Source organism: Vanessa tameamea, chromosome 19 (assembly GCF_037043105.1).
Source record: "Vanessa tameamea isolate UH-Manoa-2023 chromosome 19, ilVanTame1 primary haplotype, whole genome shotgun sequence".
Classification (NCBI taxonomy): domain Eukaryota; kingdom Metazoa; phylum Arthropoda; class Insecta; order Lepidoptera; family Nymphalidae; genus Vanessa; species Vanessa tameamea.
In genome coordinates this window covers 5679458-5695580 of record NC_087327.1, presented here as the reverse complement: position 1 = coordinate 5695580, position 16123 = coordinate 5679458, and the positions used below count along the sequence as shown (strand labels likewise).

At 31.8% G+C, this 16123-nt stretch overlaps 1 protein-coding gene across 1 annotated transcript in view; it reads right to left on the bottom strand.

Moving 5' to 3' along the window:
• LOC113404293 (synaptogenesis protein syg-2-like) overlaps positions 1-16123 on the bottom strand; it is a 117490-nt gene that overhangs the window by 86468 nt on the left and 14899 nt on the right. Inside the window, exon 2 of the mRNA XM_064217883.1 lies at positions 9809-10004. Within this exon, the coding sequence (XP_064073953.1) occupies positions 9809-9899 (91 nt within the window). The 5' untranslated portion in view covers positions 9900-10004. The remainder of the gene's footprint in view (positions 1-9808; positions 10005-16123) is intronic.

Below are 16123 nucleotides of genomic sequence, written 5' to 3'. Positions count from 1 at the left end.
GAGATGTTAAAAATATATATTTTTAATTATAATTGTAATACTTTAAATGACGAGCTGTATATAATTTCATGGAAGGATAAAAAACTGGCTGCGTAAATCAAAATATGATTTAACCGGTGGCTTCATGCAAGCCCCTCTGGATGACTATTACTTAGTAATTTTACCTTAACTTACCTTATTTCACTTTACCAAAGTACCTTCCAATAATTATTATAAAAAAGTTTTTTCATTCATTAATGCGACATTTCGAAATTTACTTTATACAAAACTTTATTCACACAGACAGTAAAGGTTTTAAGCAGCTCTTACTATATATATTTATATCTTAAATTGTTATATGTATTTGTATATGCAGAAATGTCACCCATGCCTTTGCTGTATTTTATCTTTAATTTGTATTTGTTATTTTAGTGTACTTTGCTCTTAATATATAAAAAAAATCTTATCGTATACGAATAGTACCTAGTTTTTGTAATCACAGAAACTTGTTACAGCTGCGAGTCTCACATAAAATCAAGGCCGAAAAGAATGACTAAGTGAATATTTCTGTATTCCCCTTCACAGCTATGATTCTTAGCTTCAACCCCTCAGGCGATAAAGAGACATGAATATAAATAGACGCAATATTAAAACGTCCCGCTTCCCGCACGGAATAATCCTCTTTTCTTTACGGGAAACTGTCACCGTGCTGAGGCCAAGTAATATACACCATCAGTCATACTTAGTGAAACTTTTCAATTTACTTCCCAAAAGACCAAAGAAATAAAGATGGATTATTTACGGTCACAGTTATCAATGCGTTTTTTAACCCTAAATGTCATTTGCAGACTAATAGATACACATACATATATACATAATAATGATAAATGGAATTAGTCCCATTATGAGAAATGACAACAGATTATATTATAGTGAATATTTGATTGTATCTTAATTTTAAATATGAGATCATAGTTGTTAGTAGTTTTCCACTTGGCACAGTCGATTATATACTACACTATAAATCAGCTTTCTTTCAATTTAATCGTATAATATTTGAAATATTTAATAAATTATTTTTTCATGGTAATGAACTTTTGATCGTTAAATAAAGGAGAAAAGAGTTCTTAACCGAAGTTTTGGCAAAACACAAGAGAGTATAAACCGTTTTGTTCGATGGACTAACGTTACCTTCAAAATTATAGGTATGTTTAAAAAAAGCCGAAGATTGGACTCATTGAGTGCAAACCTACGGCCTGCAGTGCAAGATACAGGCTGAAAATTATTATTTTTCACATAATTTTAAATCCATGTCTTAAATGATATTTCGCAAAAAAAAACATTCAATTTTAAACAATAAATAGTTCTTTTATTATTTAAAAATCTTTTCCTCTTTTGTAATTATTAGAATCACAATGCGTTGTTTCTTTTTTGTCACGTTTCTACAATCTAAAAATCTGAACGTGTATTCTCACAGTTTGCAAGTTAAGTGGATGTTTGTTTTGTTAATAGCACTCATCACGTTCACGCTGCTTACTCAGTTTTTAATGTAGTTTATATAATTAAATTATATAGGTATATCATTTATATAATACACAAGGTAAATGTTGCTGTGATCGTTGATTGTACATAAATATAGCTACTGCTACATCAAATATTGATATCGTGATTCAGGCTTGCAGGCATGAATTTCCATCATGTAAAAAAAAATTACAAAATATATGAATATAATGATTGTATATGATTATAAATGGAACAACTCTTTTTTGTACTATGAAAACAGTTTCAATATCTGCGTTACCCCAAAGCTAAATACCGTAAGACATAATACTTTGAAAGTAACCAAAGTATACTAATTGAGCAGTATCAACATTAGTTAGCTGTCTAACTTTTCTAACCGCATATGTTGCGGAGCTGAGTCTCCCTGTCAGGGACGATAAATGAGGATTCCACTGAAGTTTTGAGTTTAAAGTGATTCCTACAAATACTGTATTGTCAGTTACATTTAGATTACTATTGTTTAAATTTAACTTTAGATTTTGCCTTCTTACGTAGGGTAAGGTAAACGTAAAAGGTAAAAGTACGCATATTGACTTTTAGCATTTAGAACTAAATTATTATTTTTTTGTCATAAAAATAAAAATCATCTATATACAATAAAAATTGAAATGGATCCAAAATTGACCCTTGTGGAATGCCCCTTCTTAGTAGAGATCCGGAAGACTTAATTTATACTCACTGATTATTATAGACATCTGTTGAATTCTTTGATTCAAGTATGAAGTAATTAGATCAAGAGCTTTACCATTAATACCATAATGTTTTAGCTTGCACAAAAGAGTTTCGTGCTCTTCACAATCAAATGCCTTGGATAAATTTCAGAACACGCCAATAGTATTCTGTGATTTCTTGGATATATTTTTAAGTCATGACATTCCTGCATCAGTTGTTTTTGTTGTTGTTGGGGGTCGCTCACCCATGGTAAAGCCAGATTATATACTGTGAAAAATAGCATTTATACCAAAGTGAACCAGAAGTTGATTTAATAAAAATTTTTCAAATACATATATTGCTCAACCTCGAAAATACAAAAATAGGCCACTTTTGTTTACACTTTTAAAAATTTGCAATACTTTTTTACATTTTAGTAAATGAGGAAATGATTCATTTTGTATAATTAGTCGTCTAAGCAAAGAACCTTACAAATACCTTACAACACATTACCATAAAAATATCCGGAATCCGAGTTACAGGAAGTAAAAATTCTAATATAATATATCTTAATATATGTTTGATGAAAGTTTTATTCTATTCTACAATATCCAAACTGCTATATACTTTGCGTTATATATTATACAGCGAATAAACATTTTAGAAGTTAAATGACATCTTCAATCCCAGAGTGTTCTTATTGCGTCTGAATTGTTGTTTTCGTTTCGTCACAGAAACTTATTACAGCTGCGACTCTCACACAAAATCAAGGGAGAAAATAATGACTAGGTGAATATTTGTGTGTTCCCCATATATATTAATATCCTTATACACATTATATGCATACAATACAACACGTTAAATATTTTATATTCTCAATATTAGAGGTACCAATTAACTTCCTATTTCATACCGGTAATAATCGCGTTCTTCGAATTTTTTTTTTTTTTTATATATAATGATTTACACTTCTTATGTTTTTATTTTTAAAAATGGACATACTCGATAGACGTATTTATTAATCTTCCTTGAGATATGTAAAAAATCATCTGTCAAATATATATATATATATATATATTATGTCATATACAGGTATTTAGTGTGCTGCAATAATATTTTTACTAGCTGTTGCTCGCAGCTTTGCTCGCGTGGAAATTGATTATATTACAGAATAATTTAAAATATTACGTTAATTTAAGACCTCATTTGTGGTTCGACTTTCGTGAGCTTACTCTCGAACAGGCTATTTAGAACTGTCTATGCGAAAAACAGTCTTCTCTTATACCTACTCCGGCCATTTTAGAAATTTGACCTTGTGCTTTATTAATTGTCATGGTGAAGCATGCTTTAAGCGCGAACCGTAGTCTCTTGAAATTGAAGGGGTATTCTGATGGTATCAAAGATATTTGTAGAATATACACTATTTCTCTTTTAGTACATCCAGTGATAACTGTAACCTATGACATTACGATAGAGAACCCTTACTATTAGTCTGGTGCCGTTGCATAATTTTTGAGGTCTTAAATTCCTCAGTAACATTATTGGCGCGCCAATCTCCTAACATAAAAATGACGGGCTTCAAGATTAACCTATATACGAAATTTCAACCACTATTTCAACCCTTAGGGGTAGAATATCCAGAAACTCTTAAATAAATTCATTTCTCATCAGAAGCCCAAAAATAAAGATTAATGCGTATAACTTCAAAAATGACGGATTTCCAGACTAACTTACATAAGAAATATCAACCCCAAGGGGTAGAATATGCAGAAACGCTTAAATATATATCTACTCATTTCTAATTAGTAGCCCAAAAATAAAGATTCTTGTTTCTAACTTAAAAATAAGGGACTTCCATACAATCTTACAATTTTTTCCATCCATTTTAACCCTTATTTCAACCTTTAGGGTTAGAATATCCAGAAACGGTAAAATACGTATCAACTCATTTTTAATCAGTATCTCAAAAATTTAGTTTAATGTTTCTAACTTAAAAAATTACGTACTTCCATACAAACGTTCAACCCCTAGTTCACCCCCTTAGGGGTTAAATTTCCAAATTTCCTTTCTTAGTGTATGCCTACTCAATAAAACAATCCTACTCACCAAATTTCAAGGCCCTAACTTTAATAGTTTACGCTCGGCGATGATGAATCAGTTAGTCAGGACTTGTTATTTTATACATATAAATAAATAAATAAATAAATAAATAAATAAATAAATAAATAAATAAATAAATAAATAAATAAATAAATAAATAAATAAATAAATAAATAAATAAATAAATAAATAAATAAATAAATAAATAAATAAATAAATAAATAAATAAATAAATAAATATAGAATATAGATATGTTGCCAAACGATCGCTCATCAAAATTTTAATTTAACGGTCATACTATGTTTTTCCAGGTTGTTATTTAACGTATTGACTCACAATGATATCGACCAAGCTTCTATTGTGAGATTATACTTTTAAATGATATAACAAAAAAAACAATTTAAATAACTATATGTTGAGATAATACTTTAAAATATCCATTATTAAAAGCTAGTTGCCAATTCAGTAACGCCTTCGACGTTAAGATAAAAGCGAACTAAATGAAAATTTAAATTGTCCAGCCCTATTATTTCACCATCACGGCTGAGCCCGAATAATTTTACTATAAAGCTGTTCTTTCAAAGCCCCAAGTTTCGACGTTAGATGTCACGCATAATGTATCGGAAATATAAATTATATTAGATTGAGGGTTAGGTCGTGTAATGGCGGGCCATAATGCTTCGAAGATGGTGTCGTGTTTGAAGGCACTAAAGAATTGTGGCACTTATAATTGTTGTAGACGTGATCAGAGCGGTACTGTTACATGACATGCGATTTCGTACGTGTTTCTATTTAAAAACGGCTAAACGTATTATTCAATAATACATCAATATGTACAGAATATTGATGACCATATGATCCTTTCTAATTCTTAGAGAAAAGTTGCTGAACTTTGCTCTTAATGTAAATATAAGTTTTATTGTTAAATTTCATTTAAATAAATAAAGTTGTCATTTAAATATTTTTAAATTAGTGATCGATATTGAGCCGAGATGGCCCAGTGGTTAGAATGCGTGCATCTTATCCGATGATTTCGGGTTCAAACCCAGGCAGGCACCACTGAATTTACATGTGCTTAATTTGTTTATAATTCATCTCGTACTCGGCGGTGAAGGAAAACATCGTGAGGAAACCTGCATGTGTCTAATTTCAACGAAATTCTGCCACATGTGTATTCCACCAACCCGCATTGGAGCAGCGTGGTGGACTATGCTCCATACCTTCTACTCAACGGGAGAGGAGGCCTTAGCCCAGCAGTGGGAAATTTACAGGCTGATTATTTATGATTATGATCGATATTTAAAATGAAATGTCAGCTTATCATTCACGGAGTTCTATTATCATGGCTTTATGCTTTATTGCTTGCTTGCTATGCTTATGCTCGCCTAACCCTTTTTATTTAACCTAAATACTAAATTTTATATTACTCAACCATAAATTGCATGGCATGTCTATAAATAGTTTAACCACATATATTTTAATACAGTTGACCTTCATAGAAATAATTTGCGTTCACGATACAAATTCAAATGTGAGTAAGGACGTACGTAAAATAAGATTATTTTGTACATAAAATATTTCAAAGTAAAATTTGATAGTCTTTGTACTATTATATATTATAAAGTGATTACATTTCAACTGATAATAACGTTCAATTTTGAAAGGATCCTGGAAAGCGAGAAGACTGATTTTATTCAGCTGAATGTGATGATACGTATTCTCGGAAGTATTCAGTTAAGTACCCTAGAAGTATATTTTTCGTGGAAATTTTAATTAAACAAGTTATGTTTAATATAAAGTATTCCAAATTGCATCATAAGAAAACTTTAATACCGCTAAACTCTAAGTGTAGCTAAGAAAAGCTCTCTCTCTCTCGTTCTCTTAATATATCATATTTTTTTTCCGTCTCTGAAGATATACGAGCGGCGGTTGCGCGCGTGACAGCCTTCTGGGCGTAATATTAATAAAATTATTGTGGAGACACGTAGAAGGCGTCGGGCCTGACCTACTCGTCTAACACGTGCTCAATTCCACAGTTAGTGAGTCGGAAACAGCTGGCTACATCATTGTTCAAGCACCCTAAGTATTACATGCGCAAACATTTTCATGCAACCATTACGGTATGCCTGAGTAAATTTTCATAAGGTTCCTAATAAAAACGTTGTATGTGATAATCAGCTGAGATGACCCAGTGGTTAGCAAACGTATTTCTTGACCGAAAAATTCTGGTTCGAACTCTGGAAGCTCTGTTTTCATGTGCTTAATTTGTGTCTTAAATTTATCTCGTGATCTGCATATGACCAATGAAAATCAATTTTATTTGAACACAATTTAAACTTCAAACCTTTTTTCTTAACAGGAGGGTCAACTTAACCCAGCAGTGGGATATCTGCGTGTGGGTATTTAATACTTTACTTTTGCTATTTGTTATACATAAAATGTAGCATGATATTACCGTTTTTTTAAATGCAAGTGGCAACAAAAAATATTTTATCGAAAATATATTTCAGAGGAAAAAATACATCCAGGAAATAAATATTTCCATACGCGAATTTTCTCTCCTCATTTGATACCATCGCGAATATTAAGATATTTTTACCGTTTCATTCCATATTTTCAACGTTTTGATATTGGATCGATTTCGTCATCAACGATTTCCAATTACATTAAAATTTGTACTCATTTATCACGTTCACGATATCGGGGCGTTGAATGGTTCTTTCGGCTTCGTGTCCTTTGATTAGATTCGGTACTGTACAAACCCATCCATCCACCTACCACAAAAGGTCGGTGAAGCTATGTCGACCGACTCCGTTTTCCATTCGTTCCGCTGTCCAGAAATTTTCGCAATAAAATTAATCGTTCCAATAAAATTGGAGTCGAATAGAGCTGCCCATGCATGAACACTTTTTAATTGGGTCGCTTTTTTTTGCTTCTTTCGCAGTCATCCAAACGAGAAATCAAACTTGAGCAAGGTCCTCCTTAGCGTGGGGCCAAATCTAAATTACGTGAAGTGGGCATAGATCTCGTTCAAGGCTCGTCGCATTCAAACATTTCTTTAAGATCTAGATAATCGCTTTCTAAAGAGGATTATCAGTGAAAATGCTTTCTATATATTGTGAATAGACTCGGCCTTATTTATCTTTATCCATTTATCGATTTATATGTGTCGGTTGTGAATACATTGAGTCGGAAACGGTGAAAAGTTGTATTCGCGAGCGAGTACATTTATTACCTACATTCGATACCCTAAATCAAAGTGAGCAATTTGTTGCGTGTAAACGCAGCTCCCGATGGATTGCATAATAAAAATCGGACAAAAACATGGTTAACGCGCTTCGAACAATCAGAAATATATTTTCTGTTTTAATTTTCGACAAGCAGGCACGTTTAATGGGTTATACACGATTCCCACTTGAGTTCGATTTGTTTTAATTTGATAGCTTTTACGATTTACGCTGTTCGATGAAAGTGTATTTTTTTATTTTTTATCATATTGATATAATTATTTATTATGTTTGTAACTTTTCTTAATCAAATATATAGACATATTATTTGACCAGGAATTCATGACATTGAAGAAGTTACTGTTATTCATTATTATATGTAATTGAGTTATTAGTTTTTACACAGAAGTATATTATATACATATCATCGTACAATTGTAAATACAGTTAGATTGTAATCTATCTCGGGAGATTGTAAACTGCCGAAATAATGTGAAGTGTTATTTAACTCAAAATAAAACGTCAAAAATTTCGATAGTTTATGATATTTCGATTAGGTTCGGTTAGTGTTTATAATTTAACTGAAATTACGCACTTCGATAGATCATAACCTACCGAAAAATAATGCGTTAAATTGTAAGTAGTATGTTACGGTTCACAATATTTCGACAGTTCACAATCCCGCGAGGTAGATTATAATCTAACGGTATTTACATTTTTACGGTGACATACTCATATATATCGGCAGAGGTTGTCCTACTTGCAAGCCTCCATCTCTTACGGAAAACATCGGACGTATTTATTAAGATTTATTTACCATTGTATTGAGTTTATTGTCGGTTCTTCCCGGTAGAAAATACACTCCAAGCCGACGGTAGACTTGCGTATATCTAATGAATTGTTAAGTCTACTTGAATAAAGTTTATTTATCTATCTATCTTCTATATATATAAAATCCCATCAAAAACATAAATGTAAAAATGAGAACCAAGTCCAATATAAATAAATAAATGATATATACCTTGGTTGTTTACTTCAACGACAAAAGAAGTGAGATCTAAATGGGTGCCAAGTTCAATGGTCCTTCCTGAAATGTATTTATAACTACATAAAATACTACATAAATTGTTTAAGAATAAAACATGCTTGTTTGCACCATCCCGTTTCCCACAGACAAATTCTTACTCTAAAGGGTTGTCTGTAAGAGATTGCTTTAAGCAATAAGACCGCCTTTGCACGCTTCTCTTTTTTGTTATATGTTCTTGTAATGTTATGTACACTGTATCTTTTGTCTTTTGTGTGCAATAAAGTGTTTATAAATAAAAAAATACAATATCATTTCTTCTTATAACTTAGGATAATATATTGTAGCCTAAGGTCTGTCTTGGCTTGGAACACATGTGTATCTCGCGAGTCTCAATATATGAGCCAAATTTGACACGTTTATGTCAAATAGTTTTTGAGTTATGAGGGGTCAAAAGTGGCTCCAAATGGTTCGTGTAATATTACACACGGTGCTGCTCGCCAGTTCTGTTACTTGAACTTGGCTGACACGCTACCGCGTGTACAGATAACATATCCTGACTGACTGATTCATCATCGCCAAGCGTAAACTGTTAAAGTTAGGGCCATGAAAGTAGGATTGTTTCATTGAATAGACAGCTACTAAGGAATTAATTTTGGATATTCTACCACTATGGGGGAGAAATAGAGGTTGAAAGACGGACATTCATTGTCCGTCATTTTTTAAGTTAGAAACATGAAACTTTTTTTGGGATAATGATTAAAAATGAGTAGTTAAGTATTAAGCCGTTTCTGAATATTCTACCCTAAGGGATGAAATACACACCAATGTGGTATACCAAGATGTCTTAAATTAACATAATATTTTAAGTTAATCTGTAAATATATTCAACTTCCACGCGAGCAAACCGCGGACAACAGCTAATGTATAATTTAATATTTTTAATATAGTCCTTTATTGTTCTCGCTGAAAAAAACGTTTACGCGTTTCCCCCCACAAAAGCGGGATTCATGTTTATATGGGATCCACCGAGGTTGTCGAGTGTGCCATTAAAAAATCAGCGATACCCCCTCTGTCTCTTCGAGTATGTTTAATATAGCCTATGGTAGTCAAATTTATGGAAATACCGTAAATATAATTACTTAATATTATTACGGTAAAAAAAAAAATGTTAGCAGTAAGCCAGCACCGAATTGTACAATCGATAAAATGTGCACAGAGATGAACTCGCATTCAATAAAATGTAACATAAATAAACTATCTTACCCAAATCTTCAGCGTCCTCGCTCCACTCGCCCTCTTGCGCCCAGCAAGCTGCCAGCATCACGAACAATCGTATCCACTTGACGGAGCACATGTCTGCTCACATTATGAACACACTAGCGCACGCCGTACAACAAATCGACACTTTTGTTTCAGTTTTACTTTTATCTAACATTTCTATTTCAATATAATTAGGTATCTATAAATAAAAATGTATTTCATTCATTCATTTATAGTATACAGTAAATTTAAACGGACGATTAACACTATTTACAATATATGTATCTCTGTACATATAAAAGATATATTTTCGGAAGAATATTTGATATACGGAATTATTTATTATCTAATAAACCGAAGCAATCGGACTACTTGGGATATAGGTCAACATAAATTTACTATTATAGTAAAGAGAACGAGATCGCATACCCAAATGTTTGTATAAATTGATATTTCGTTCTAGTATTTATTAGTATTTATATAAGTTATGTGCTGTTAATTTATTATTGAATGTTTTTCATAATATATTTAGCTTGCAATGTGTACTTATAAAAATAAACTCTTTTTTCTTTCCATGTGTAAAAATAATTTAAAAAATAGATTTTACTCAAAGAAACATTATTATTATTATTATACTTATATTTATCCTACACTTTTTAACAATGAGTCTCTGGCAATCATATCAAAATACAGCCTAAATTTGCCCGATCGAAGTGACATTTTACGTGAGATAGTTCAGGGTACAGGACGCCAGACACGATGTTGTCGTCTTCCTTCTGGACGCTTTCTGTAAGGAAATTGACTTTCATTGGATTATTAGTTTGTGTCCTCGAGAGATTACTCAAAATGAACGCTACCGTTGGCCTGATAAACTTTGAAAGTTCTATAATTGACAAAATACATGATGTAATAGATATTCAAACGAATAAGTGAAAGATTTTTGGTGGCAAACGCGAATATGTTCTTTCAGCAGTTTTAAATAGTTAATAGTTCCACTGGTTCAAAATGTGAGATTTTCCAAGAAACGTCGTTGAGATACTCAGGTGTAGCTCATTTTAGAAACAAATATAAATATGTATAAAATTACTTATTAGTAGTTTTTACACGATCTAGCCATCATCCAATGTAGGCATTTTTAACAGCTATTATATATTATGGAACCGAGAAATATTGGAACCGGATTGTTATAGCGCAATGCATGTACTGTCTAGTTTGACGATATAGTACATTATACTAATACTGTGACTGTGAGCCGAGATGGCCCAGTGGTTAGAACGCGTGCATCTTAACCGATGATTTCGGGTTCAAACCCAGGCCAGCACCACTGAATTTTCATGTGCTTAATTTGTGTTTATAATTCATCTCGTGCTAGGCAGTGAAGGAAAACATCGTGAGGAAACCTGCATGTGTCTAATTTCTGCCACGTGTGTATTCCACCAACCTGCATTGGAGCAGCATGGTGGAATATGTTTCAAACCTTTTCCTTAAAGGAAGAGGAGGCCTTAGCCCAGCAGTGGGAAGTTTACAGGCTTTTAATGTAATGTAATCTAAATGTTACTGTGAAAGTGCTATTCTGTAAGAAGTGAGTCGTATCTTTTAAAATGCTTAATACTGATTTGAGACACTTAATTGTAAATCCTTAGCACTTTTAATGGGCCTTAAACTATGTCAGTATAATTTTTTTTTCCTTTTAAGTTCTGAAAAAAAAAACAAAAGTTATTAAATTAACCGATTGGCATTTTGTAATGAAAAATAAGAACGCTTAAAGCAAACGTGTATTAACATATTATTGACTGACTGTGTACAGGTTATCGTTTAGTGTTGTATTTATTCTTGTTACGTATATTCGTAAATGCATACTAAGACGCTCCTGTCAATCCGAACCGCAAACCTGGAGGGTAGATGCCAAAATATTTTTCTTCGACTATCACGTAACGCGTAGGAGCAACTTGAATTCCTTTCGATAAAGTATGTTCGAACTATGAATATCACGTGAAATAATAAAATAACTACATTATCGGCTATTCTAACGGTGATTGGTAACTATAATAACTAAATATAAACTATCAGAAAATAATCATACTTCAAGCTTTTCACGACAACAATAATACTATTTAAAAAATCCTACATTAAAATTTTAAACAATAACTGTTTGAAATCATAATAACATAAAATCGTTATAATATGATAATTAGAAAAATTACGAAACATTTAATATTTTAATAAATTAAATTAAAAACCCTTTTTAATATTTCATCCTTCGTCATGTTAGATTTGTAATTAAATTACATAATTTTCTATTTATTCAAAATTGCCCATAGACATATAAAGACTTAATTAATCAAATTGTGGGTTCTAAGCAAATCGTTTCGCTCATGAGCACATTTAAACGTCCTGTGAGTCAAACACGTATTTGAAGGGGTCAACCTTTCCGTCCCATGTCAGAAATACAACACGAACGGCTAGTTTGAAAAACACATGTTAGCAAAATATTTCAATTTAGACTTATTGTGTGAAAAGTTACCAGTAGTTGTATTCTGTAAGAAAGCACTTCGTATATTAATCGAGATGTTTTAAAAAACGATTTTTAATGAAACGCTATTTTCATCCTTTGTATGTTTTAATTAGTTATTATTGCATGTAACTTTCTGACATTTTACGATGGTTTTTTATGGTTGGTCAGTGTTGGACAATAGTTTATTTATAAATAAAAATATGTATTTTAGGCACAATATACTGCACATATAATCGAATAACCCATAACCGGATATTATTGACAAATATGTATGTGTCGTTAAAATTCTTAATTTAATTTAAATTCTTAATTTTTCTTAAAATAATTAGTGAATCATATTTCAAACGAAATTAATTACTAATATAATAAACTGAAGGTCTAAAACTGTTTTGAATATAGGTCAGGTGATACAACTTTTTAATAATTTAAATATTTTAGTTATTATAGTTAATCTTTTTAAAAGATTATACATACATTTTTTTTTGTAATGGAAGAGCGGGCCATCCTCACACAAGTACTAGTCCTTACTAGTAACTTATAGATTTTTGTTCCTAATCTGTTATAGATTTAAGTATTGTATATAACACAATAAACATTTTTTTTTATAGTTTATGTCGCATATTACTTTTGCCACCTTAAGGTTAGATACCTTACATTTTTTCAGTTTGGTACAGAATAAATAACTACAGAGGTTAGATAGAGGAAAAAAAGTAAAGGAACTGCGTGTAAATGTTCCACTGCCGGGCTAAGGCAAGAGAGAGAGGGCTAAGAGCTTTTATTCCGCTACTACTAATCAAATGCAAATTGATGGAAATACACGTGATAGAATTTCGTTGAAATTGGACACATGCAGGTTTCATCTCGATTATTATTTCACCGTTGATCACAAGATTATAAACAGGCCTTAACGATGGCTGATCTTAATGATGGCAAGCTATTATTACTAAAATTAACATTATTCATTACACTACGGACAAACCCCTAATTATTGGTTAAGATGCACGTGTTCCCTTCATCGTTTCCCTTCATCATCTGGGTCGTCTCCGCTTAGGTTGAGTAAAGAAAAATGTATATTTCGATTATGTTGTATAAAAATTCGGCCAAATAGAAAGGATATAACTTGTTCAAGATGACCCTTGCTACATTTGTGCGGTAGATTTCACATAGAAACGTGGCTACATCACATGAATATTTATTAGATAAAGTGATTTAGGTAAAAAGATTAAAAACATTTATATGTTTTTATGTTATATGTTCTTCTTTTACATTTCGGGTATTTCAATAACTCTACGCGTATTCGAATATGTCAAAATATAATCCTTTTCATACATTTTATTGGATCGGATTATAGTGTTTCTTTTTTGTCTTTTAGGAAAAATGTATGCTTTTATTGACGTCCTATTAGGACTTCAAGATCTGAAGTCTTATAATCGAATCACTAGACTATCGCGGAATTTAAATTTTATTTGTCAGTAACGAATATTAACGAAACAATGCATTAAAAATGAGATAAAACTCTTCTAAGCAGTTATTACTTATGTTTTTTTTTTATGTTATAGGTATGGACGAGCTAATACGCCACCTGATATTAAGTGGTTGCTACTGGTGGTGTTGTAATTTTTTTAACCATTCCTTACATCGCCAATGCCAACATTGGAAAAGCCCTATCACCAAGTAATTTTGTATGACATTGAAAAAAGGCGTTATATTATAGGCCTCGCACAACCACTCTGTGGAACCAGCTTTCGCCGACGGTTTTTCCGAACCGATACGACTTGGGAACCTTCAAGAAAAGAGCGTACTCTTTCCTTAAAAGGTCGGCAACGCACCTGCAAGCCCCCCGGTGTTGCAGATGTCCATGGGCGGTGGTAGTCACTTTCCATCAGGTGAGCTTCCTGCTCGTTTGCCACCTATGACATAAAAAAAAAAAAAAAAATTGTATTACAACGAAGCTCATTCATAAATATATTTCACGGAATCGACGATAACATATCGTTAATATTTCAAACAATATTAAATAAATATGCGAGTTTCAGCAAACGTATTAAGAAAAAACATCTCACGCGAAATATGTGGATTGAAACATGGATTTCAATATCTCAAACATTTCCTTTTTATATGTGAAAACAGATTTTGCGTTATATGTTACAAAGTCTGTTCCTACTTTTATGTAAAATTTGCGTGTTTCTCCATAAATAATATTATAGTTAGACTGTCCGGGTGGGTACAACCTACAGGTACCATTCTAAAGCGAAAACCAGTGTCATATCAGAAACAAAAGAACCCGAAACACCGTTAGGCGCTCCATATTGATGTTTCACATCAATAATAAATCAATATACAACAAACATTTGCTTTACCATAAATCGTGTGACTGTATCGTAAGACAATTTATTTGATCTTATTTTTTATTGAATATAAAATAGCTGATTGTACCTTTTTTCTTATCCGATCGAGTTATTTATTGCACAAGTTTGTTTTTGACCGCCTCACGTACTTTATAGGGCGAACCTTCTCAATCCGGAATTGCCAATTTTTACGTCACATATACATGTTATGTTTGAACTTATTTCTTGTATTTTATAAGGGAAATGTTTATTGCTTAGCTATAATTTGTAAAAGAATGTTTTTGATACAGAAAAATATAATGGCTTAAGTACCGTCGTATCTTTTACGAGTCATTGGTAAAACGCCTATTGAGAGACATTAAATTTAAATTTTCTTTAACATTGGCTGTTGAACATTGTTATTGAGATCAAAGGCGGAGCGACAAAAATTTGTACAGTAAAAACAATATACAAGGAATAATTACGTCTATAAAAATATACATATTTTAAGCGGTTTAATACAATACTAGCTGAAGCCGCGGCTTTGCTCTCGTGGAATTTTATTTGTCTTTTTAAAGATTGTGTATTATTTCTGACTGAATTATTATATTACTGAAATTACAAATAAACTAAGTTTTTCTGGAAAATGTAGCTTTTTAATGGTAATTATTAAAATCGGTTTAGCAGTTTCAGATTTTATCGAGTACTAACAAATAAATTCTCCTTCTCAAATCGCCTTATTTATATTAGTATATACATATAGACAAACAGAAGTATATTACATTAAATATTTTAATACGTATTCGGCTATTTATAAATACATTTTCAACAAGTATTAATATTCCCGAAAATAATTTCAGCCATAATCGGCCTTGAGGCTGACTAAACTGTTCAGCAAACTTTAGCTCGGCTAAGTGCTAACTTAGAACCAACCAAGTATTATTGGCTTAGTCTAATGCATAATAACGGCTCATCCTTTGGGCACATTATATTATTAAGGCTAAAAGCTAGTCGAGTAACGATTTGAAATAAATTAAACTGAAGTAATCGTTTTGAGAAAAATGTGAGGTACCTTCAAATTAATTTTACCAAAATTTATAAATAGCTTATATGTGACAAGTTATATCCTTGTAAGAAAAATAATAAGCGTTTGATTTTTATAAATACGGCGAAATAAATTAAATAGATATATGAATCTTTAAACAAAGGTTGCTCCAACCTGAACAACAACTACTGGCTTACTTATATGACGTCAGTAATGTGAAAGTTCACCCAGTCGAGTGACCTGACTAACTGCTAGGCGTTATTTTGCTTAATTTTGTTAATGCTTCGTTGGTTTAGTGATTAGATACAAAGAGGTTCCGTTGGTTTAAATGTCGGGCCAATACAAAGATATAGAGTTTTTCTTTCGAAAAATTCCCCAGACTCTGGAGGTAGAAACACTCGGGTCGGAAAGCACACACACACACAGTAAAA